Source organism: Solanum verrucosum, unplaced genomic scaffold (assembly GCF_900185275.1).
Source record: "Solanum verrucosum unplaced genomic scaffold, falcon-dt-bn FXZP01000183.1, whole genome shotgun sequence".
NCBI lineage: Eukaryota > Viridiplantae > Streptophyta > Magnoliopsida > Solanales > Solanaceae > Solanum > Solanum verrucosum.
The window spans coordinates 5,097,581-5,119,935 of NW_026020430.1; the positions used below are offsets into that span (position 1 = coordinate 5,097,581).

General features: G+C 36.6%; 3 protein-coding genes across 3 annotated transcripts; 2 read left to right on the forward strand and 1 right to left on the reverse strand.

The window, feature by feature from the left end:
• The first annotated feature begins 550 nt into the window (after positions 1 to 550).
• On the forward strand, positions 551 to 10,311 carry LOC125807949 (uncharacterized). The gene is made up of 11 exons (XM_049487705.1): positions 551 to 626; positions 1,557 to 1,674; positions 3,361 to 3,593; positions 3,699 to 3,729; positions 3,843 to 4,371; positions 5,192 to 6,573; positions 6,788 to 7,053; positions 7,677 to 7,743; positions 7,863 to 7,913; positions 9,111 to 9,207; positions 10,071 to 10,311. Exons 3-11 carry the CDS (start codon positions 3,415 to 3,417, stop codon positions 10,094 to 10,096), a joined length of 2,628 nt encoding a protein of 875 aa, XP_049343662.1. The 5' UTR covers positions 551 to 626; positions 1,557 to 1,674; positions 3,361 to 3,414; the 3' UTR covers positions 10,097 to 10,311.
• Positions 10,312 to 10,966: 655 nt separating this feature from the next.
• LOC125807956 (uncharacterized) lies at positions 10,967 to 18,528 on the reverse strand. Its single transcript, XM_049487713.1, has 3 exons — positions 17,703 to 18,528; positions 16,713 to 16,962; positions 10,967 to 11,297 (listed from the first exon to the last, which is right to left on the reverse strand). Exons 1-3 carry the CDS (start codon positions 18,497 to 18,499, stop codon positions 11,106 to 11,108), a joined length of 1,239 nt encoding a protein of 412 aa, XP_049343670.1. The 5' UTR covers positions 18,500 to 18,528; the 3' UTR covers positions 10,967 to 11,105.
• Positions 18,529 to 19,485: 957 nt separating this feature from the next.
• LOC125807960 (60S ribosomal protein L23) lies at positions 19,486 to 21,435 on the forward strand. The gene is made up of 4 exons (XM_049487721.1): positions 19,486 to 19,599; positions 19,692 to 19,976; positions 20,943 to 20,984; positions 21,259 to 21,435. Exons 1-4 carry the CDS (start codon positions 19,587 to 19,589, stop codon positions 21,339 to 21,341), a joined length of 423 nt encoding a protein of 140 aa, XP_049343678.1. The 5' UTR covers positions 19,486 to 19,586; the 3' UTR covers positions 21,342 to 21,435.
• The last annotated feature ends 920 nt before the right edge of the window (positions 21,436 to 22,355 follow it).

Consider the following 22,355-nt stretch of genomic DNA (forward strand, 5'->3'; position numbering starts at 1 on the left):
AAATGCTTTTTATATAAATAAATAAACAACTTTAATTATTTAATGTTTAGGCAATATTTTGGTCATTCAGATTCGAACGTCTCAATGTTAAAGAAGAATAAATGAGGCCTAAGTATGTTAAAAATGACAAAATGCGAAACCAATAGTTTTGCTATTTCATATTCACATTATAAAAAAATTACCACGAAAAAAATATTCTCTAACTTCTAATTAAAGATGAAAGAACCTTATATTTTGATCATACCCTTCAATAATATGATATTTTCTTTATCCCCATTTATGTGGTAGCTTTTTCTTTTTAGTTTGTCTTAAAAAGAATGTTATCTTTCATTAATTAAAAACAACTTAACTTTAAAATCTCTCTATCTTCCCCAATGTCTAAAATTTATTTTAAATCACACTATTTTTTTTTTTTGTGAACGTGTCACATAAATTGAACTAATTCTTTCAGGTCCATTTGAAAAGGCCCAAATCCTTCCTAGCAGGCCCAAATTTATAATGCTCTTTCAGCCTCATTCTCCCCAATGCTCCTCCTCCTCTGCGACTGAAATTGTTCTTCTCAAGTTCTCTCTCACACTGCACAAAATTCATCTCTTTTTTCTCAAATTCTCAAAAGGAATCGATTTGTACGTTTCTCTTTTTTTTTTTCTCGCGCGGTTAATCTCACCATTCTTCTTTTCATTTCTTCTTTTCTATCTTTCTCTGATTTGACAAAAATCCCTTCATTTTTTGCAATGATTTTTATACGGTAGGTAAAACACTAATTTTCGTGTACTGAAATACAATGCCGTGCTTGATACCCACTTTATGTAAGAGAATTTCAACTTTGATATCATGTTTTTTTGTTTATATAAATTTTACGAGTTAACATTTGGTTTTGAAAATGGCTCGCTCGTAGTTATGGTGTACTAATTTGGGTGTTGCAGTAGAACTCAAAATTTTCTTTTGAAAATGTAGATGATTAGTTACAAAATCTCCATGGGTCATGGGTCCAGGTGGACCCGTTGCCGTGATTAGTTGCATGGCACCTGAAGTTTTAAGTAATTAGGAATGTTAGTTTGTTAAATTTATTTCTCAAGTTTATTGATTTTCATGTGTTAAATGTTTTTTAAGCAATCTTAAATGCTTTGAATTTATTATATGTTTTTGATTCAGTGACAAGCACTTAAGTATCATTGTTCTTGGTTGATATGACAAATTTAGGACCCTGAAGGTAAGAACATTTACTGTTTGCTGCGGTTCATCTGTATGACTGAGTTGTTGCAGTTCTTCCTTAAATCTTCATCTTTTTGTCCTTTGATAGTTTTACACACTCCCAACCCCCCAAAAAAAAAAACATTTTCAGGAGAAAAACGTTGAGTCTTTAAACAAGTGTGCCTTCACATATTGGTCTAGTTTTATCATTTGAATAAAGAAAGAAAGAAACAAGCTGGTCATGTGATATGCCTTTGACGGATTAAAAGAAGAAATAAAAAATCATGCGTATTGCTAGAAAATTTCATAGAGTTATTTGTGTCAATCTTGCAAAATCTAATAATTGGTTGCTGGTGGTGCAGTATATTTACAAAGTTCTGTGTAAGGCTTGGTTGAAGTGTGCCGAAGCCCTGAAGTTAAGTACAACACGAAGTGGAGGACGCATTGTTTAGCTGGCGCCTTAGAATGCCAAGCGTTAAGGTGTGTGTTTCAGTGCAATGATCAAATCTCCATGACGTTTTGTTACTTGGTCCAACGTTATGCAGAAAAGGTTTTGTTTTGTTAGTGTTTCTTGCTCATGGAATCTGTCTTGATGAGATAATAAATGTAGCTGGCAAAGTGCCAAATTTATTATTTTGGAGACGTTATGGGTGAATATTTTAGTGATTAGGAATAGGAAATTAGACATCTACTTTAAGAAAGTTAGTCACTTACCTAAATGAAAATTTTAAAGATGCATATTGCATTTGAATAAGGAATACAGTATGCCTTTTGGACTTGATTGTCATTGTTTTTACTGCATATATTTCACTTATAATACAGTTTATTAATGTCTTGGTTCATATAATTTCTGACACTTCCGAGTTGTACCGTTTCTACAGTTCTCACATATGATAACACTCTGTTTGAATATAGTCTGGTGGTTCTAGACATGACCCACTAGAATCAGAGATAGCCCGGGTTCAACTTCAGTGCGAAGCAATAACTCTAATTTAGTTGTGGCTCAATTTTATTCCATCATAAGTTTTCCTTGATGGTCTCACATTCAATTCAAGAAACACCTTTTGCCATTTCCAAGTGAGATTGAACATTGATTTCGATTTCCAGTTATTTTGATGTGGACCAGGGGAAGAAATACAGAAGTAACGGACAATTAACTTTCCGCTGTTAAAAAAATAATGCTATTTTGTACCTGGGCGAGGAGAACATGAAATAGGCTTGGAAAACTCATACTTTGCTCATCTTCTTCATTCTTTAGGGTGGTCCTTACATCACTCAGATAGGTCAAATATCCTCATTCTTATCGTACGAAATCAATAATCTTCAGTAGCAAAGGTTGATGGCACACAGTAGAGACAGGTTTTCTTTCTTTCAATTGGTTGCAACTAAGGGTTCTCAATCACCACATCAGTTGCAATGATTTGCACCTTTCTTTGGTTTTATCTTTTGTTATCATCTATTGTTTCACAATAACACACTTTGAATTGTTCATTTTGTGCAGTTCGATGAACAAGTCACATATTGCATTCCATAATCTAAGATTCTAAGTTTGGGATATAAAAACAATTTGTTCTAGATGTTCTCTTTGGATAAACAATGTTTCTTTTTTGGCAAAGCTTCTGCTATGCCCACTGTGATTCTCCCAAGTGATATATCAGCAAAATAAATATTCAGATGTTAAAGCTTATGAGGTTAATAATAGAATTCTAGGATTTTCCTCTTTTATTTATTCTGAGATGGGAGGGTGGTCTTTTGTTGGTTGACAGACTGGTTGATGCTACAATCAGAAAGTGTGTATTCCTTCTTTCCATTTTAACCTAATTGCAGCATTGAGGACTCAATGAACAGGTGTTTATTTCCCTTCCCGTGCTGTATGTATTACCTCCACTTTTATATCCCAGTCTCTGAGTCATGTTTCCTTGCGGACCTTTCAAAATAATACTCATTGTTGAGTCATAAACGTAAAACAAGAGAGTTTGGGTCTATGTAATTCAAATTCTACTATAATGACAAAGATAAACAAAAAATTGAAACACTATAAAGTAAATTAAGTCTGAGCAGTTATCCTCATCTTTCTGTTTGTACAACAGCCTAGATTATACTTTGAGTTTGAATGCCTTTGTTAGAATTGTTAATTTTCTGCTCACGTGTAGTCTGGTGATGTAGGTTCACTGATCGGTTTGGCAGTTGCTATTAAATCCACACACACAAAAAAAAACAATGCCGAGCAATCCAAAAGTTGCGAAAGCATTTCGTGCTATGAAAAATATTGGAATCTCCCAAGAAAAGGTGAAGCCAGTCTTAAAGAACCTTCTTAAATTGTACGACAAGAACTGGGAGCTTATTGAAGAAGAGAATTACAGAGCACTTGCAGATGCTATATTCGAGAAAGAGGAGGCAGAAGTTCAATCTATCCTCTTTTTTTTTATTCCTTTTCTAGACAAAGCAGTTTTATTTACTTGATACGAATTGAATTTTTTGTTGTTCGCTTCATTTTTGCAGCAAACAGAAAGTAAGAAGCCTGAGAATACTGAAGTACAAGTTCTATTTTGGTTCCCTGTGTTTTATATATGTATTCTATGTCGATGCTTATTGGTGTTTTTTCTCATTTCCCTTTACCTTATCTTGGTACCTTGTCATGTTTCTAGCAAGAGGAGGTTTTGGAGGAAGAAGCAGCGGATGAGGAGCCTGAAAGACCCTTAAAGAGATTGCGATCAAGACACCAAGAAGTTCATTCTAGTTCTATTTCAGCTGGGACTTCATTCAAGAAAGTGGAGGAGCAAGCTGAACTACCTGGAACTAATCCTCAGGGTTGCTCACAAGGCCCTCAGCTGAATAATAGAAATGCAGCAGCTGAGTCCCAGTCTGTCCCATGTCTGACATATGTTAGAAACAAAGGAAAACAACCTGTCTCACCTAATAGTGCTGACAGATTGGAAAATAATGCTAATTCTCGGAAGAATCGTCTCAAGGGGAAGGAAACTCAACCACCTCAAATCATATCCAAGGAGAAAGGTTTAGTCCTTGGGAAAGCTTCTCATGCTTCAATCCTCAAAAAGCCGAAGACTGAACCTGACATTGAAATGTTGGGTACTCATGATATCATCAAGCCTAAGGATGAACCATATACTGTTGCTATGCCACAGTTTGAGGTTCCTCTTGCTGTTATTCACCCTGGTATGTATTATCTGAAATAGAGGGGTATGGTCCTTATCATATCATAGTTTCTTCATACTAGTTAAATTTTCCGCAGCAAGTAGAGCTAGTGATTTTTCTCCGTTGAGGGGCTAGGATCAATACATGACATCTCTAGAATGGTTTAGTAATTTATGTTCTGGAATGGTGCCATTGTATTTGGCAAGTTGTCACTGTATCAGCTAATGTTTCAGCTCTGGAAGACCGCGCAGCTCTATTTAGGATAACTATCTGTTCCAAATTGTTTGGCACCATTTTTTTTATAATCAGTCTAAAAATTTGGACACCTTTCTATATTCTAAAAGTCCTAATACTTTTTTTTTGAAACTTGGTAACTTTGTATTATAACACAATAGTACATGGGCAGTACTAAACCTTATATACAGATGAACTCCAAAAACTCCACTATTCTAAATCTAAATTGAATCTAAAACATCAATTATAGAGACAGTGTCATTTGAGTATAATTGATTGCACCAAAAACATAACAACAAAATGCAGTTGAGTTTAACTTTCTGCATACTATTCTCTACGCTCTCAAATCTAAAAGTCCTAATACTTACCTTCCTACTTTGCTCTTAATGCTCGTAGCTACTTGGGTACTTTTGTACTTCATACATATTAAGCTTTTGTGTCAAAGGTCCTATATTTCTTAAACTCCATTCAGTCAAATTGTACCAAACAAATTGAAACAGAGGGATATAGCCTTATATTTGTCTGAAGTGGATGTCTCTAGGGATGTTTCCTAGTAACATCTTAGCTACAGTTCCCCTTTCTAAAGGTCATTGTTTGGATTTTGTAGAGCCATCAAATGACAAAGGTTCTTCAAATGGTAATGCCTCAAGAAAGCAGCCAGACACTTCTGAAACCTCAGCAGCAAAACTGAGAGGCGGAAGAAAAGCAGATAAGGACATTCCAACTTCTTCAAATGGACTGGTAACAAGTCATGAACTAGTAAAACCTCAGAATGTGTGTTATTCGAACATAGATATTGCCTCCTCAACTTTTGGAGAGGTTAAAGTCTCTATAAATTGTGACGCGGCTCTTGGTAGATCAGACTTCCATTTGCCTAGTCTAGAGGCTGTTGTGAAGTTGGTGGAGGATAAATGTCTAAAACCATTCAAAGCCCTGGACCCTAACTTTTCTATGCCGAAGCTGATGAAAGACATGTGTGAGTGCTTTTTGGAACTGGGAACTCAGTACAATCATGAATTGCAAGAGACTGCAAAGGTGGATGCAGAAAATGATATTGGTTATAGAAGCATGGCCCCAGTTTCTCCAAATGGATCTATAAATTTAGAACTTGATTCTGGGGAGGATCAACCAGAGAAATCACAGCTACCTCTTCCTTGTAATGGTCACACCAATAATACCCAAACTGATCAAACAACATCAGCAGGGAATTGTGGTAGTGTTCCAGAGATTGATCAGAATATTCTTGAACATCTTATGTCTGAGAGTCCAGTGGCTCTGTGCGGATCTAAAAATTTAGAACTTGATGCAGGGGAGGCTCAACCCGAGAAACCACAGCTCCCTCCTTGTAATAGTCACAACAACAGTGCCTCAACTGATCAAATAGCATCTGTGGAGAACTGTGGTAGTGCTCCAGAGATTGATCAGAATATTCTTGAACATGTTACTTCTCAAAGTCCAGGACCTCTGTGTGAATCAACTCAAGATGAAACAGGTTCGTGTGTTGTTACAGATATAACCAGGGGGCAAGAGGAGGTTATGATTTCATTGGTGAATGAAGTTAATGAAAAAATTCCTCCATCCTTTAACTACATAGCTCATAATGTGGTTTTCCAGAATGCATATCTGAACTTCTCTCTGGCTCGTATTGGAGATGACAACAGTTGTTCAACTTGCTCCGGTGATTGTTTGTCACTGTCCACACCTTGTGCATGCGCATATGAAACTGGTGGTGATTTTGCATATACAAAAGAAGGTCTTGTTAAAGAGGAGCTTCTTAAAGAGAGTATTTCTATGAATCGTGATCCCAAGAAACACTGCCAATTCTTTTGCAAAGAATGCCCATTGGAAAGATCGAAAAATGAGGATATTATCGAACCTTGTAAAGGTCATCTAGTGAGGAACTTCATCAAAGAGTGTTGGTGGAAATGTCGCTGTGATAAACAGTGTGGGAACCGTGTGGTACAGCGAGGTATTAGCCGGAAGTTACAGGTAAGAATTTGTCATTGCGGTTGCAATGGCCTTTGGTAATGTGGCTGATGCAGTAGTAACTCTTGCATTACTTTTGAGGCTCACTTTTACTTTATTTGCTTTCTTTTTGAGCTTCTTAGGAATCACTTTCTTTTCTTAGCGTTTACTTCTAAAATAATTCTTGGTATCTAGTATTAACTTCATCTAGCTTTTTTGTTGGTTTTACTTATTTCAGGTGTTTATGACTCCTGATGGGAAAGGGTGGGGATTGCGTACCCTTGAGGATCTTCCAAGAGGTGCTTTTATTTGCGAGTATGTTGGGGAAGTTCTTACCAACGCGGAACTCTTTGATCGCGTTTCACAGAGCCCCAATAGAGAGGAACATTCTTATCCCGTGCTGCTTGATGCTGACTGGGGTTCAGAGGGTGTCTTAAAGGATGAAGATGCGCTTTGTTTGGATGCAACATTTTTTGGGAATGTAGCCAGGTTTATCAATCACAGGTATGTCTACTTAGTAGGGTCTCATGTTTTAACTGTCTTTTTGCTGATTTTCTCCCCCAACCTCTTCTTCCTTTTGGGTGTCAGTTTTGCACCAATTTGTATTTATTTACTTGTATTCTTAGGAGCTATAATACTTTGACTAGTGGTTCAGCTTTCAGGTGGTACATACTTAAATTACTCTGAATCTTTTATGCATTTTAACTTCTCAACTCCTATGAAGAGCTTTTTTCTTTTCTTGGTTATTTGATGATTCATATAGCAAGTGGGGCAAAACCACTACTTGAATATCTCGTGTTCAGTAGGCATAAAACATTCACATCATTTGTGATAAATTCTACTTGTATTTTCTTTTTCATATTCCTGCATCTAGTCACCTTTAGCTACTTTGTTTCTAAAGCACTCCTTACATATTTGTGTGACGAGAAATTTGCATGATATTACAATGTCAGGATCCACTTTGTTTCAATTCCCTTGTTGTAAAGTAAAAAAAGAAATTGAGGGAGAAGTGAAAGAAAAGAATAGCCAAAAGAAAGCTATGCATTATATATTAGATATTTGCATCACGTGTAAATATGTTATTAACCTGTGTCAGTTTAATTTATTTTATTGTTATTCTGGTCCAGATGTTTTGATTCAAATATGGTTGAAATACCAGTTGAAATAGAGACTCCAGATCACCACTACTATCATGTAAGGAACATTGTGCTTCTGAATCTTCACTTCACTTTGTCCTCAATATTCAGTATTCCTACTTCCTAGCTCTTTATTCTAACGTTTGTTTGGGATATCTCATGTGTTTCTTCATGCAGCTTGCTTTTTTCACTACAAGAAAGGTTAAAGCATTGGAAGAGCTCACTTGGGTGAGTAGGCTTGATCTGGTTCACACATGCTCATTGTATTGTGGTGCCCTCTATTTTTTGCTTTAAAGATATTTGTCTATTCACTACTATCTATATATCAATTCTCTCTCTTTATACACGCACACATATACAAAGAGAGAGAGAGAGATGCATAGAAGTTCAATTTGTATCTGGACATGGTTGTTTCTGGAGAATTAATGCTGCTAATTTCACAAAAATAAAAATGCAATCTCGTGCAAGTTCAATGGATTTCAGCTACATTCTTATGTTGCCCTCATGGGCTGGATTTGAGTGATGAGGTTCTCCATTGTGGGCAGCTTACGTACCTAAATAACAAGTTGTCGGGAAGAACTTGCCATGGTTTGTATCAGAAATAACAAAATGACTTAGCCAGAACTATGCCTCCCCCCCACCCCCACCCAACCCCGAAAGTGAAGAATGAAAATCCATATTTTCTTATTAAGAAATATGGATGCTTCTCAACTCCAAGTACTTGTAGTCTAAATAATGTGATTTATCCATATGGTGCATCTTGATATAAATAAAATCACCAAAGAATATAGAAAACAAGGGATATCTGTCAGTTAGGTATTTGGAAATTATTAGATTAGTTGTAAAGGATCTTCCTTCTTAACTTTGAAAAATACAGTTTCGTCCATTAGTAGTACTACAACAAGTACACCTCAATCCCAAACTAATTGGGGTTTGCTATATGAATCTTCTATATTCGTTCTGCTCTATTTGGACCTTTTATTCTGATATACCTTCATTACTAAACTGTTAATTTGAGTGTTGGGGCTGAAAGTTGATTATTTGAATTAGTTTCTCGGATATTGTCTTTCTGTTTTATATCTTTTTTATTTTAAGAAAGTCCTTAATTACTCAACTCTTAAACAAGCCAACTAATATGAAAGATGGTCAATCGTAATGCTCCTAGAGAAAAAAATAAGCACTTTTTTATCAACATGTTCAATGGATCATACCAATTCAATGAAGTTCAACAGAGAGAAGATGGTAGTCAAGAGGTTGACTCTGTCAAACTCTGCTGATGTGACATGAAAGATGAACAAGTAATGGTGTCTCAACATTTATAACATATCTAGTTTTTAGAAGGATGATTATGCCTTCATTCCACGAAGCTTCTTTTAGATATTTGACAGTATATTTTTTGGACAAACATTGTATTGGTTCTTGCAGGATTATGGTATTGATTTCGATGACCACGAACATCCAGTGAAAGCATTTAAATGCCAGTGTGGTAGCAAGTCCTGCCGAAATATGAAACGTCCAAGAAGTAAGTGTTATTCCAGAGCATAAGGTTATATTGTTGTTGTAACAGTTAGGATTTGTAAATCAAAGTTTCCATCTTGCTTTGCTAGTAAAAGTTGTTAGCTGCTGCATGGATTTGAACATAACTTGGCTGAATTTTCAAAAAAAATATATGCTATTATATACTCCAATTATTGTTCTCGAATATAACAAGAAAAAGAACTTTTAGCATTGAAGATTTTCAAATAGGATATTGGTAGTCTTTGCTGGAATTGGTGTAATGACATGTCCAAAGCATGACTGATCATTTAATTCTGACACCATATTTATTTGGCATCTTCATAATTGACTATAACTCAACCAAAAGGTATGATGTTTGATGAAAAAAGTCTGTATAATTTTAGGGAAAACTGTTTGTAAGATGGAACAATGACGACAATGTAGGGTGGATAGGTAATGTTTTGCATTTTACATATGATGAACCCTTTAGCACCCCCTGTAGTGTCCCCTGATTCTTCAATAAAGACTTTGCTTTTGTATCACACACTCTATTTATCTTCAATTAGGCACCCAAGGATGCTGCTAATGGTCAATGAAGTGGGTGTAAACTTTGGAGATTAGGGTCCATTCTTGCAGAGACAAATCTTAAGTTATTTTTTCCCCGTTGTCTAAGCCTTGGTGGAGTTACCTGGTATCTAAACCAGTGGGAGATAGTTGGAATTGTTGAAGTGTGCACTAGCTTGCCTGGACATCATTGTTATCAAAAAATATTTATCTTCAATCAGCCTAAACTATTATTTTCAATATTCGACCAACTAAGTGGCCATGCATGATAATCATAGTCGAGTTTCATGCTGTTAATCACTCAAGTGTCATGCTATCCTGTAGGAACCAGAGCAAGGAGAGGATGGTAATTATTTCCAAACAACTTGTGGCTGATTTCTGGCCTTGGGTGATCAAGAAAGGTGCTATGACTGGAAGTTTGAAGACTCTGATTATCTAGAATTTTTGTAGGGTTCTGGTGAACTTGTGTACACTGCAGAAGGGCCCACATAGTTGTATTTGCAGATCCTATGGCGAATATAAGCTTTAGATTTGTTCCCTTGTTGTATATAAGAATCTTTTGGTAACATTTGACTAGCTGCTGGAGGAATTGGCTTATGTTCCCCCCCGCATGGATACCATAGCATAATGTGGTCTAGACCATGCATTTAGCTTGAAGACTCGGTTCTTAGTTTTTTGCCCTCTCATTCTTATGCCTACATTATTGCAGCTTGTCTTGTTCTTTCCATTTTGAACTACTATTTCTGCATCTCCCCAATCAAATCCACCTACATTAGGGTTACTCGTTGGTGGTCGATCAAATATGATAGATTCAACCTTGGAAACAAGTTTTGGTCCTGGAGTCACTTTGTCCGTGTTATTTGTCTTTATATATTGAAATTAATCATGTTACATTTTCATTCTGCTCTCCAACAAAACTTCCATACAAAATGGCAACACAAGAACTTCGCTGGGGTTCATCATCCAAAGAAAAGGGCAACTTACCTTTATGCAAAGAAAATCAACCTGATTCTTGAATTATCAACACTTCTGCTACTGGAAAACAAAATACCCCTTTCGTAGAAAAGACATGTATCAACAATTTTGATTTCACGAATGAACAATTCCTCAGTATCTTATTCAGTTTGTACATAACATTTTCTTGTGCATCAATAGAAAAGAATTGTATCCATATTTTCGTAGGATTGCCGATTGATATAGGAGTTACATGCCTCCAAGGCATGTAGTATGTTGACAACAAGTACACTCAACTCTATACATACAATTGTACATTCAAATAAGTATATACACAACACAAAAAGACAACAAAAAGTTGTGGACTAGACGATGCCAGAATGTGTAATGTCCTTGCATTTGAATTCAAGAAACAGAGTGTTGCACAACTTTTGTCTCCAATGACAAGGAGTCTCTATTATGAGGTTTAGAGAGCACTTCATCCTCACAACCACTAGGCATAATGGGATTAATTCCGCCTGGATTCAATGGGAACAGAATCTTGTAGTAACCTTCCATTATTTGCCCCATATTGCAAGTTTCTGCAACCTTTGGTATCTGTTCAACAGTAAAACACTTTCTTAAGCATACATGTGACTTGTCATTGTTAGTTCAAATGATCAAATACTATCTTTTTGATAAATAGTTTTATTGCAAAACAATGACAATGTTTGGAGCAGTTTGCGAGCAACAATTTCAACGGATACCTACTATTACTCTCCAGCATAGGTACTGAGACTGAATAACTTTGCATACAAGGGATTAAGCCACTTTGGTTTATCTAAAGTTTGCTTAAGCCAAATAGTTCAAGGGATTAAGACTTCAGTAGCAAAAATATCACCAAACCATCCAACTGTTTTTTTTTTTTTTTTTTTTGAGAATGGTAAAGTTGTATTCATCAGCAATGAGGGTATGCTGGCAACCAAACAAAAAAAAATTCCAAGGCGAAGTAGTCATGATTACAAATAGCCTAGGAAATCTACTAACTGATTTACATCATCTATACCCTCTTCTTTACACCAAAAATATAGAGTATTAATGCAGTTTTCTTTAACTTTCTGCATTGGGTTAGTAATATTCTTAAAGCACCTATTGTTTCTTTCCTTCCAAATTGACCACCATATGCAAGATGGAACTAGATTCCACCATTTTTTCTGTGTTTTACTTCCCCCTCTTCTCATCCAACAGTTTAATAGGTCAGCAGTATGCTCAGGCACCACCCAAGGATCTTGAATAATGCTTTGAAACAGATACCATATCTGGGCAGTCACTCTACAGTGAAGGAACAAATGATTGTTTGTTTCCTCCTTCTCATGGCAAAAGAAGCACCTAGAAACAATCTGAAATCCTCTTTTTTTCAGTCTCTCCTGAGTCAGACATGCTCTTCTGCACACTAACCATGTGAAACACTTTATCTTGGTTGGGGTGTTGGATTTCCAGATTTGTTTCCAAGGTCCAGCAATCTCCCCCGGCTGTGTTGCCAGGTCTCTTTTGTACATTCTTCCAACAGAAAATTCCCCATCCCTATCATGTTTCCATCTGATTGCATCAGGATTAGTGTTGAGTCCCGGAAAATCTTCCAACCTCTGCAGTAAATTGGCTACTCTATCCACCTCCCAGTCATTTAAGAGCCTCCTAAGGGTTATATTCCACCCTTGTTGAGACCACATCTCATCAATAGATGCTCCAGGGTTGTCACAAAAAGAGTACAAATCTGCAAAGTCCTCCATGAGGGAGTTCTGTCCTATCCACTTGTCTTTCCAAAAAAGGATCCTAGTCCCCTCACCCACCTTGTAGCATATGTTCCTCGCTAGTTTTGGCCACAAATTTCTGATAGACCTCCAAACTGAGACCCCATAGGTGCTGGTCACAGTGTTGGATGTCCATGAATCAGTTTGTCCATACTTGCTAACAATAACATCCTTCCACAGAGCTTGCCCCTCTTTACCAAACCTCCATAGCCATTTTAACAGTAAACACCTATTTTGCAGACCTAGATTCTTAATGCCAAGACCTCCTGATTTCTTGCTTAGTTGGGCAGTTCCAAACCATCCAACTGTTTACCACAAACATATGGTATTTATGTAGATTGTTAGAATAGAAATAAGTTTTCCTACTTAGAATAGAAATAAGAATAGGAATAGGAATAGGAATAAGAATAGGAATCCTAGTTGGAAAAGGATTCCAATGTAGTGTCTATAAATAGGGTCTCAATATAACTATTTAGATACACAATTCAATAATATTTTTCGTATATATTTCTCACATGGTATCAGAGCATTGGTGAGAACAAACAAGTCACCGTATGTCTATGTCAATTTCCGGTGACTGTTGGGTCTGATTTTGTTATACTTTTTTCTTTCTGTGGGTGTTGTGCGAAAACCAACACCACCACGAGGCTCGGAAAGCCCCCGCGACCAAACCCCAGCCAAAACCACCGGAAAACACCACCTCACGCGCTCTCACGCGCCTATCGGAGGTGGCAGTTTCCGGCTTGTGTGTCGCAATCTAGTACTCTTGGAACATGGGTCATGGACTCTGGGGCTTCTGATCATATCTCTGGTAATAAATCACTTTTATCCGATATTGTTTATTCACAATCTCTTCCAGCTATTACTTTAGCCAATGGGATCCAAACCAAACCAAAAGGGGTTGGAAAAGCCAAACCCCTATCTTCTGTCACCCTAGACTCTGTTCTTTATGTCCCTGGTTCTCCTTTTAATCTAGCATCTGTTAGTCGTTTGACGAAAGCCCTACATTGTAGCATAACTTTTTTCGATGATTTTTTTCTCATGCAGGACCGCAGTACGGGACAGATGATTGGAACAGGACATGAATCACAAGGCCTTTACTATCTTACCTCTTCAAATTCCTTAGCAGCATGCTCCATTACAGATTCCCCAGATTTAATTCACAAACGTTTGGGACATCCGAGTCTATCCAAACTGCAAAAGATGGTGCCTAGTTTATCTAGTTTATCCACATTAGATTGTGAGTCGTGTCAACTTGGGAAACACACTCGTGCTACGTTTTCTCGTAGTACTGAGGGTCGTTCAGAGTCTATTTTTTCATTAGTTCATTCTGATATTTGGGGTCCTAGTAGAGTCAGTTCCACCTTAGGATTTCGTTATTTTGTTAGTTTCATTGATGATTATTCAAAATGTACTTGGGTTTTCTTAATGAAAGATCGTTCTGAGTTATTTTCTATTTTCAAAAGTTTCTTTGCTGAAATACAAAATCAGTTTGGTGTTTCTATTCGTACTTTTCGTAGTGATAATGCCTTAGAATACTTATCCTCCCAATTTCGGGAGTTTATGACTCACCAAGGCATTATTCACCAGACTACTTGTCCATACACCCCTCAACAAAATGGTGTAGCTGAAAGAAAAAATCGGCATCTTATTGAGACCGCTCGTACTCTTCTCCTTGAATCCAATGTTCCATTGCGTTTTTGGGGAGATGCAGTTCTTACGTCTTGTTATTTGATAAATAGAATGCCCTCTTCTTCTATTCAGAATCAGGTTCCCCATTCCATACTGTTTCCTCAGTCACATCTCTATCCTATCCCTCCTCGTGTCTTTGGGAGCACATGCTTCGTTCATAACTTAGCCCCAGGAAAAGATAAATTAGCTCCTCGTGCCCTCAAATGTGTCTTTCTTGGTTACTCTCGAGTCCAAAAAGGGTATCGTTGTTATTCACATGATCTTCATCGATACCTTATGTCTGCTAATGTTACATTTTTTGAGTCTCAGCCTTACTATACATCTTCTGATCATCCTAATGTCTCTATGGTCTTACCCATACCTCAGGTTTTACCTGTGCCAACCTTTTGGAATCTACGGTTACTTCTACATCTCCAGTTGTAGTGCCACCACTACTAACTTATCATCGCCGTCCACGTCCAACCCTAGTCCCAGATGATTCATGTCATGCGCCAGACCCTGCTCCTACTGCGAACTTGCCTCCTCCTAGCCAACCGCTTGCACTTAAAAAAGGTATACGATCCACTCGAAATACTAACCCACATTATACCTTCTTAAGTTATCATCGTCTATCATCACCCCATTATGCATTTGTGTCGTCTTTGTCCTCTATTTCCATTCCTAAGACTACAGGTGAAACACTTTCTCATTCTGGATGGAGGCAGGCTATGGTTGATGAGATGTCTGCTTTACATAAGAGTGGTACTTGGGAGCTTGTCTCCCTTCCTGCAGGTAAATCTACTGTTGGTTGTCGTTGGGTTTATGCAGTCAAAATTGGTCCAGACGGTCAGGTTGATCGACTTAAGGCTCGCCTTGTTGCCAAAGGGTATACTCAGATATTTGGGCTAGATTATAGTGACACTTTCGCTCCTGTGGCTAAAATTGCATCTGTTCGTCTTTTTCTATCTATGGCTGCCGTTCGTCATTGGCCTCTTCATCAGTTGGACATTAAGAATGCTTTTCTGCATGGTGATCTTGAGGAAGAAGTCTATATGGAGCAACCACCTGGTTTTGTTGCTCAGGGGGAGTCTAGTAGCCTTGTATGTCGATTGCGCAGGTCACTCTATGGTCTAAAACAGTCTCCTCGAGCTTGGTTCGGGAAGTTCAGCACAGTAATTCAGGAGTTTGGCATGACTCGTAGTGGAGCTGATCACTCTGTGTTTTATCGGCATTCTGCACCAAGTCGATGTATCTATTTGGTTGTTTACGTTGATGATATTGTTATCACCGGTAATGATCAAGATGGTATCACCGATTTGAAGCAACATCTCTTTAAGCACTTCCAAACTAAAGACCTTGGCAGATTGAAGTATTTTCTAGGTATTGAGGTTGCTCAGTCTAGATCAGGTATTGTTATTTCTCAGCGCAAGTATGCCTTAAACATTCTTGAGGAGACAGGGATGATGGGATGTAGACCTGTTGACACTCCTATGGATCCGAATGTTAAACTTCTTCCAGGACAGGGGGAGCCACTTAGTAATCCTGAAAGGTATAGACGACTTGTTGGAAAGTTGAATTATCTCACAGTGACTAGACCTGACATCTCTTTTCCTGTGAGTGTTGTAAGTCAGTTTATGACTTCCCCTTGTGATAGTCATTGGGAAGCAGTTGTTCGTATTCTGCGATATATAAAGTCAGCTCCCGGTAAAGGACTACTCTTTGAGGATCAAGGCCATGAGCATATCATTGGATATACAGACGCTGATTGGGCAGGATCACCCTCTGACAGACGTTCGACATCCGGATATTGTGTTTTAGTAGGAGGTAATTTGGTGTCGTGGAAGAGCAAGAAACAGAATGTGGTTGCTCGATCTAGTGCAGAATCAGAATATCGAGCAATGGCGACAGCAACTTGTGAGCTAGTTTGGATCAAACAGTTGCTGGGAGAACTAAAATTTGGCAAAGTTGATAAGATGGAACTTGTGTGTGATAATCAAGCGGCTCTTCATATCGCATCAAATCCAGTGTTTCATGAAAGGACTAAGCACATTGAGATTGACTGTCACTTTGTCAGAGAAAAGATACTCTCGGGAGATATTGTTACGAAATTTGTGAAGTCAAATGATCAGCTTGCAGATATCTTCACCAAGTCCCTCACATGTCCTCGTATTAATTACATCTGTAACAAGCTAGGTACATATGATTTGTATGCACCAGCTTGAGGGGGAGTGTTAGAATAGAAATAAGTTTTCCTACTTAGAATAGAAATAAGAATAGGAATAGGAATAGGAATAAGAATAGGAATCCTAGTTGGAAAAGGATTCCAATGTAGTGTCTATAAATAGGGTCTCAATGTAACTATTTAGATACACAATTCAATAATATTTTTCGTATATATTTCTCACATAGATAAAATGTAAAATTTTACTATAAATGGAATACTCCAATTTGTTTAGTCTCTTTCTCTGTCCTATTCTGCTAGTTGATCGAGACACCGCGTTCAAATGGCCCTTTTTCCTATCGGACATATGCAAGAATGGAATTTAAGTACCTGATAAATGTCTCTGAGATATCCATGGAGGATGGTGAATTCAATGAGCTTCTTCTTGGTACATTTGAAGAGGACATTATAGACCACATCAAACCGAATCAAAGTAGTGAACAAACACACATCTGCAAGTGTCAAAACATCCCCACACAAATACCTTGATCCCCCCAAATGATCCTCCAACATTTCCAGTGTTCTAAACAACCCCTCTGCTGCTTTATCGTATGCTTCTTGACTTTGTGCAAATCCACACCTACCAGAACATAAGAAAGGCGCACAAATTACTTTTTGTTCTTCTGAACTTGTACATCAAATTGTGAGTAATAGCCCTGAGATTCCTAATATCGTGCTAAGAATAGATAGGATTTTTAGAAGTAAACGGCATTGCTTTGATAAGAAAAACTATACAGCACAACCGAGTATACTCAACACTCAATGTGAGTTCATTCAACCAATCTTGGTAGGCAAAGTCAGTCAGGTACTTGTACTGAGTAGAATATTACTCGATATAGATTAATCAAAGTGCATGTAAACTGACTAAAAACAACTTTTTATCTCTCTCTATGTCAAACCACATGACGTTCACTCGTCCTAGACTTCCCAAAATGTGATACCATTTCATTTTTACACCAATTCTATAGTTTGTAATAACACAAAATCATTAATTAACATTTAGTAGCTATTATGTTTACAATATTTTTTTACTGTCAAAATAAAATCTTAAAATCTATCCCTATTCGCACCATCACATAAAATGAAACGAAATGACTAACTACGAGGAAAAAAGAAGATCGAAGTATACTCCATTTTCCAAAACTACACACTAAAAACTTCTTATCCATTACATCTCTATTTTGGCCACTATCATTAACATAATATGTAAGCAAGTACATAGACACTATCGCAAAAATTGAAACGGATCAAGAAATTGGGAAAAATAGTCCAAGTATACTCCTTTCTACAGAATTACACACAAAACAAAAGGGAATTTACCTGTACACGCCATTGTTAACGTTTGGATAAATTATATCGTTCCATTTTCGAATGTCATCTTTCAATGCAGGTGGTGAAAGATCCAATTCAGGATTCCCTGCAATTTCATTCAAACCCGAATTGAAAATCTCAATAATATCATAACTCTCATTACAAAGCACTTCCTTCTTCTCCATGTCCCACAACATTGGAACAGTTGATCGACCACTATAACCAGCTCGTCTCAGCTTATAAACTTCTCTCAAGGTTTTACACCCATTAGCTTTATCCAAACTCGGAACAAGCTTATCCTTATCCGGGTCGGAAAAAAAAGGGAATTCCCAAGACCCATCAATACCCGGAGAAGCAATTGAAACGGGTACAGAATCTTCAAGACCCTTAAGAGCTCGAACAATAAGAGTTCTGTGTGCCCACGGACATGGAAGGCCCACATAAAGGTGGAGGTCTTTCGGGGAGACTTTCAATTTGGGATTGGAGTATAACCGAAATTGAGAAGTGGGTCGGGTATAGGATCCGGTTGGGTCTGATGGAGCGAGTTGGGACATCATGAGCTGCCACGCCGCGGACCAGGTTGAACGGACGGTGGAGATGAGGAGTTGTGGGGGGAGTGATGGACCCCATAGAAGCTTAGTGATGGTGTTTATGAGGTTAGTGTTTGAGTTTTGGTTAAGTGACATTCTTGGAGTTGAGCTGCATAGCTTAGTATGAAGAATTTTAGGATATTTGAGTTTGTGAGTTTTTGATTTCGATGGAGGAAATGGAATGGAGATAAAGGAGGAGACATGAGTAGAATACATTTTTTTTGTTTTTGTATTAGCAGAAAGTTTTAGGAAATTCGGAGGGGGTGAAGACTGAAGACTGAAGAGGAGTATTGGGCTGGGCTGACTATGTTGCATTACCTCAAAACATACTCATGAATTTTCAATTTTTATAAGGGAAAATTACGGGTATAAGCAAACATATATTAGTTAATTACTTAATATAGCTATAGTTTGTTTTAATTATAATTCGTGATCAACTTTTAGCTATAATTACGTGGTTCAACTTTTTACTTTTGTATAATTCGAAATTTGTATAACTTTTTGTATAATTTAGAATTTGTATAATATAATTTGTATAACTATTTACACTTCTGATGTTTGTAACTGTATAAATTTATTATTTTGAGTTTATACAAAAATAACTGAATTATACAAATGTACTCGCGGATAATACAAACCTGCGAGTCATATAAATCCGCAAATTATACAAACACTATTTGCGAAAGTTCCTCTTTTTATAAATTAAAATTTCAAAACATTTACTCTGGAGCTAAAAAAAAGAAAAAAGAAGAAGATGTTAATGTCACAAACAATAGTGTAGCATAAATAACTTACACAGTTATAGTAAACATCTTACAAAAGTAACAACTTAAAGTACTACTCTATGGATCATTTACACGTTAAAAATTAGCGTTTAATATAGTGTAAACGATATATATGGTTATAGTGATACAATTTACTTCATAATAGTATATTATTGTCAATATTATATATTGATCAATACATTTTTCTTTTGTTTATGTAATATAAAATAATAGTAAATGGCATGTAAATTTTCACTTTATTCAAAGTAATTAAGATTTCATTTTTATCAGTTTTATAAGTAATTGTTTTCTAATCATGGATAGTAAATAGTCGAAGAAAGAAAAATCAAAATGTTCTTACATTGGGCCAAACGGGCCTGAATTTCAATAAACTAGTGGGCCTAACAAGCTTGAGACTGCAATGGACCAGAGCCCAGTAAGTTAAGCTGCATATAAAACCCTAACGCATTCGGCTGCCATTCCTCTCATTATTAGGGTTTTGGAGGTAGAGAGTGAGCAGCTGAGCAAGACCGGCGACAATGTCGAAGAGAGGTATCGCAACGATCGTTTTACTATTATAGCTTCACTTAGTCTTAATTTACTTATCTAATTTTATGATTCGATTTCTGAAAATGTATATTAAGGTCGCGGAGGTTCCGCGGGGAACAAGTTCAGGATGTCGCTGGGTTTACCCGTGGCAGCCACCGTCAATTGTGCTGATAACACCGGAGCAAAGAACTTGTACATCATTTCGGTGAAGGGTATCAAGGGAAGGCTTAACAGGTTGCCATCAGCCTGTGTGGGTGACATGGTCATGGCTACCGTGAAGAAGGGTAAGCCCGATCTCAGGAAGAAGGTCATGCCTGCCGTCATTGTTCGTCAGCGCAAGCCATGGCGCCGAAAGGACGGTGTCTTCATGTACTTTGAAGGTATATTTGCAAATCATTGATTGATTTTTGTTGTATCACTAGAATTTGTATTCTGTTACCTAGTTATGCATCTTTCAATTAAAAAAGACAAATTATAGTTGCTCTTTTTAAATGATACTCTACTATGGTGTTTTTTGCTATGCGTTTTTGTTGAGAATATTTACCTTGATAATCATGTTTTAGAGATCATTTTAGAGTGTTGAGATAAGCATTAAGCTATTTTACTCATGTGTATCATACAAGGAGAAGGATTCTTTAGGAGCATAGTGTTTTGTAATGTATTTCCGAGTGTTGAACCATCAGAACGTCTTGGTGGTATTTGAAGCAAATGATGTATAGTAAGAGTTTGTACATTTGCTAGGAAATAACTTCTGCCCATTGTGAGTAAATCATTGATTACTTTTTGCTGGAAAATATACTCTATAGACAGATCATTAACAAATGAAAAACAGAGTCTTGAGTATGACTTATGAACCTTTAGGGCTTGTTTGGTAGGATGTATTATAGAATCTAATACATGTTCTAGACACGGTATTATTCAATCCTTTGGTAGGATTTTGAGCCTATGTATAACTAATACCTATTCAGTTTTATAGGGTGTATAACTATTACATAAAACCCATGGATTTAGCAAAACCTGGGTAAAGATTAAACTGTCCATGGTACGTCAAACCAAACAGCAGATAGGAAGTAGTTGCATCATAACTAATCTCATCATCCCAGCATTACTAGTACACCTTATTCAATTCTATTCTTCTACACTCTACCGAATGGCCCCATGATGGATTAATACTTTTTGGCTCTCGTGTATTATACTGTGCTGAGCTACTTGTAATTGTTGAAGAAACTCCTGTTTTTGAGGTTCTTTAGCGAAGTCACGTTAGGAATATGTAGGAGTATCTTACAACATACATCAAAAAAAATAAAAACTTGTTATCTGATCCTTTGATTTTTGTTCTTATACAGATAATGCTGGTGTAATTGTGAACCCCAAGGGAGAAATGAAAGGTAACATATATTTACTTACCTTCCTAGACCAGATTACCTTGAATAACTTTCTTTTTGTTTAGTCACTAGCTTTACTTGAATGCCTTTAGCTATTTCTATTTATGTGCTTGAGCCATTTGTCTCTCACTCCACAAGTCCTTTGGTTATCTTTACATAGTTTGCTAGTTGATGGGGTTCGGGGTGGTAAGTTATGTATGTCAATTAGTTTCTACTAGAAACAGATTTAGCAAGCTGTTGATGTTTATGCTTATCGTGTGCTCTATTTGTCTTGTAGGATCTGCAATCACAGGGCCAATTGGGAAAGAGTGTGCTGATCTTTGGCCAAGGATTGCAAGTGCTGCCAATGCTATCGTGTAGAAGAGTTCCCTTGAGTAGTTTGAAGTTCTTGTTTTTGACAGTTAAATTTATGTTTTTGGATACCAGATTGTTTTCTTATTAAGAAATTAGTTTTACCGGTGTGAGAATTTTATATCTAGAATACATATCTATCGCACGTTTCTTCTATATTGTGATTTTGCCTTTCCAGACAAATGCTATAATCCTTTTTTAATCTTAAATTTTGGACTTATATAAAATCCTATTCAGCCTGAGCTAATAAACTTAGTTTTCATTGTAATACATGTATTTAAGCATTCCATTGTTCAAAATGTTACCTCAGGTAGTTAGTTTGATTGGTGTACTAAATTCACTATGCATTTTTTCATTTTTTTCTTTTTGGTTAGAGAGAATGAGAGTATATGACAAATTCTGAGAGCAAGGTAATCGTCCCACAAGTATTTTTTTATTCCTCGTCTGATCTTTGGCTAATTAATCTGGATCTGCATTGAAAGTAAAGATAAGTTGAGATCATTCGAGTATCATCTTATTGCAGTTAATTAGGCAATAAGTTCAAAAATTGATTTGACTAATTATTTTTTTTGAATAAGGGACACAAATATGAACTTTACTCTACTTGTTCTCCTTGAAGATATTGTTTCTTCGTTGCAATATATGTTTCGCATATTTGCTTACCGAATGTAGTTTAACTACTCTTCGGAGAAATTAAACTAAAATGATGTTTTAAAGAGAGAAGTATATATTCAGAAACTAAAAATTATTATCCATTCATTTTTGTAAGCCTCTCAATTCATAAAAAGAACCACTAATACAAGAACATTCAATGTATTTTATTATTAACGCATTTGAAGTCTTTTAAATACAGCCTCTCAATTCATAAAAAGAACCACTAATACAAGAACATTAAATGTATTTTATTATTAGCGCTTTTGAAGTCTTTTAAATACAATCTCATAAGAAGATAGGCGTAACCTTTGAGTATGCGTACATATATTTCTTTATTTGTTTTGTATGTTAAAAAATCATATATTTATA

Bases quoted from the DNA above. Each gene is read 5' to 3' on its own strand.
- LOC125807949 (XM_049487705.1), top strand. From the start codon at position 3,415: ATGCCGAGCAATCCAAAAGTTGCGAAAGCATTTCGTGCTATGAAAAAT. The intron at 3,594-3,698 runs AGAAGTTCAATC...ATTTTTGCAGCA, and splicing joins ATATTCGAGAAAGAGGAGGC to AACAGAAAGTAAGAAGCCTG. The intron at 7,054-7,676 runs GTATGTCTACTT...ATTCTGGTCCAG, and splicing joins GCCAGGTTTATCAATCACAG to ATGTTTTGATTCAAATATGG.
- LOC125807956 (XM_049487713.1), bottom strand. From the start codon at position 18,499: ATGTATTCTACTCATGTCTCCTCCTTTATCTCCATTCCATTTCCTCCA. The intron at 16,963-17,702 runs GTAAATTCCCTT...ATGTTCTGGTAG, and splicing joins GTTAACAATGGCGTGTACAG to GTGTGGATTTGCACAAAGTC. The intron at 11,298-16,712 runs GTACTTAAATTC...ACTGTTGAACAG, and splicing joins ATCTCAGAGACATTTATCAG to ATACCAAAGGTTGCAGAAAC.
- LOC125807960 (XM_049487721.1), top strand. The intron at 19,977-20,942 runs GTATATTTGCAA...GTTCTTATACAG, and splicing joins TGTCTTCATGTACTTTGAAG to ATAATGCTGGTGTAATTGTG. The intron at 20,985-21,258 runs GTAACATATATT...TTTGTCTTGTAG, and splicing joins CCCCAAGGGAGAAATGAAAG to GATCTGCAATCACAGGGCCA.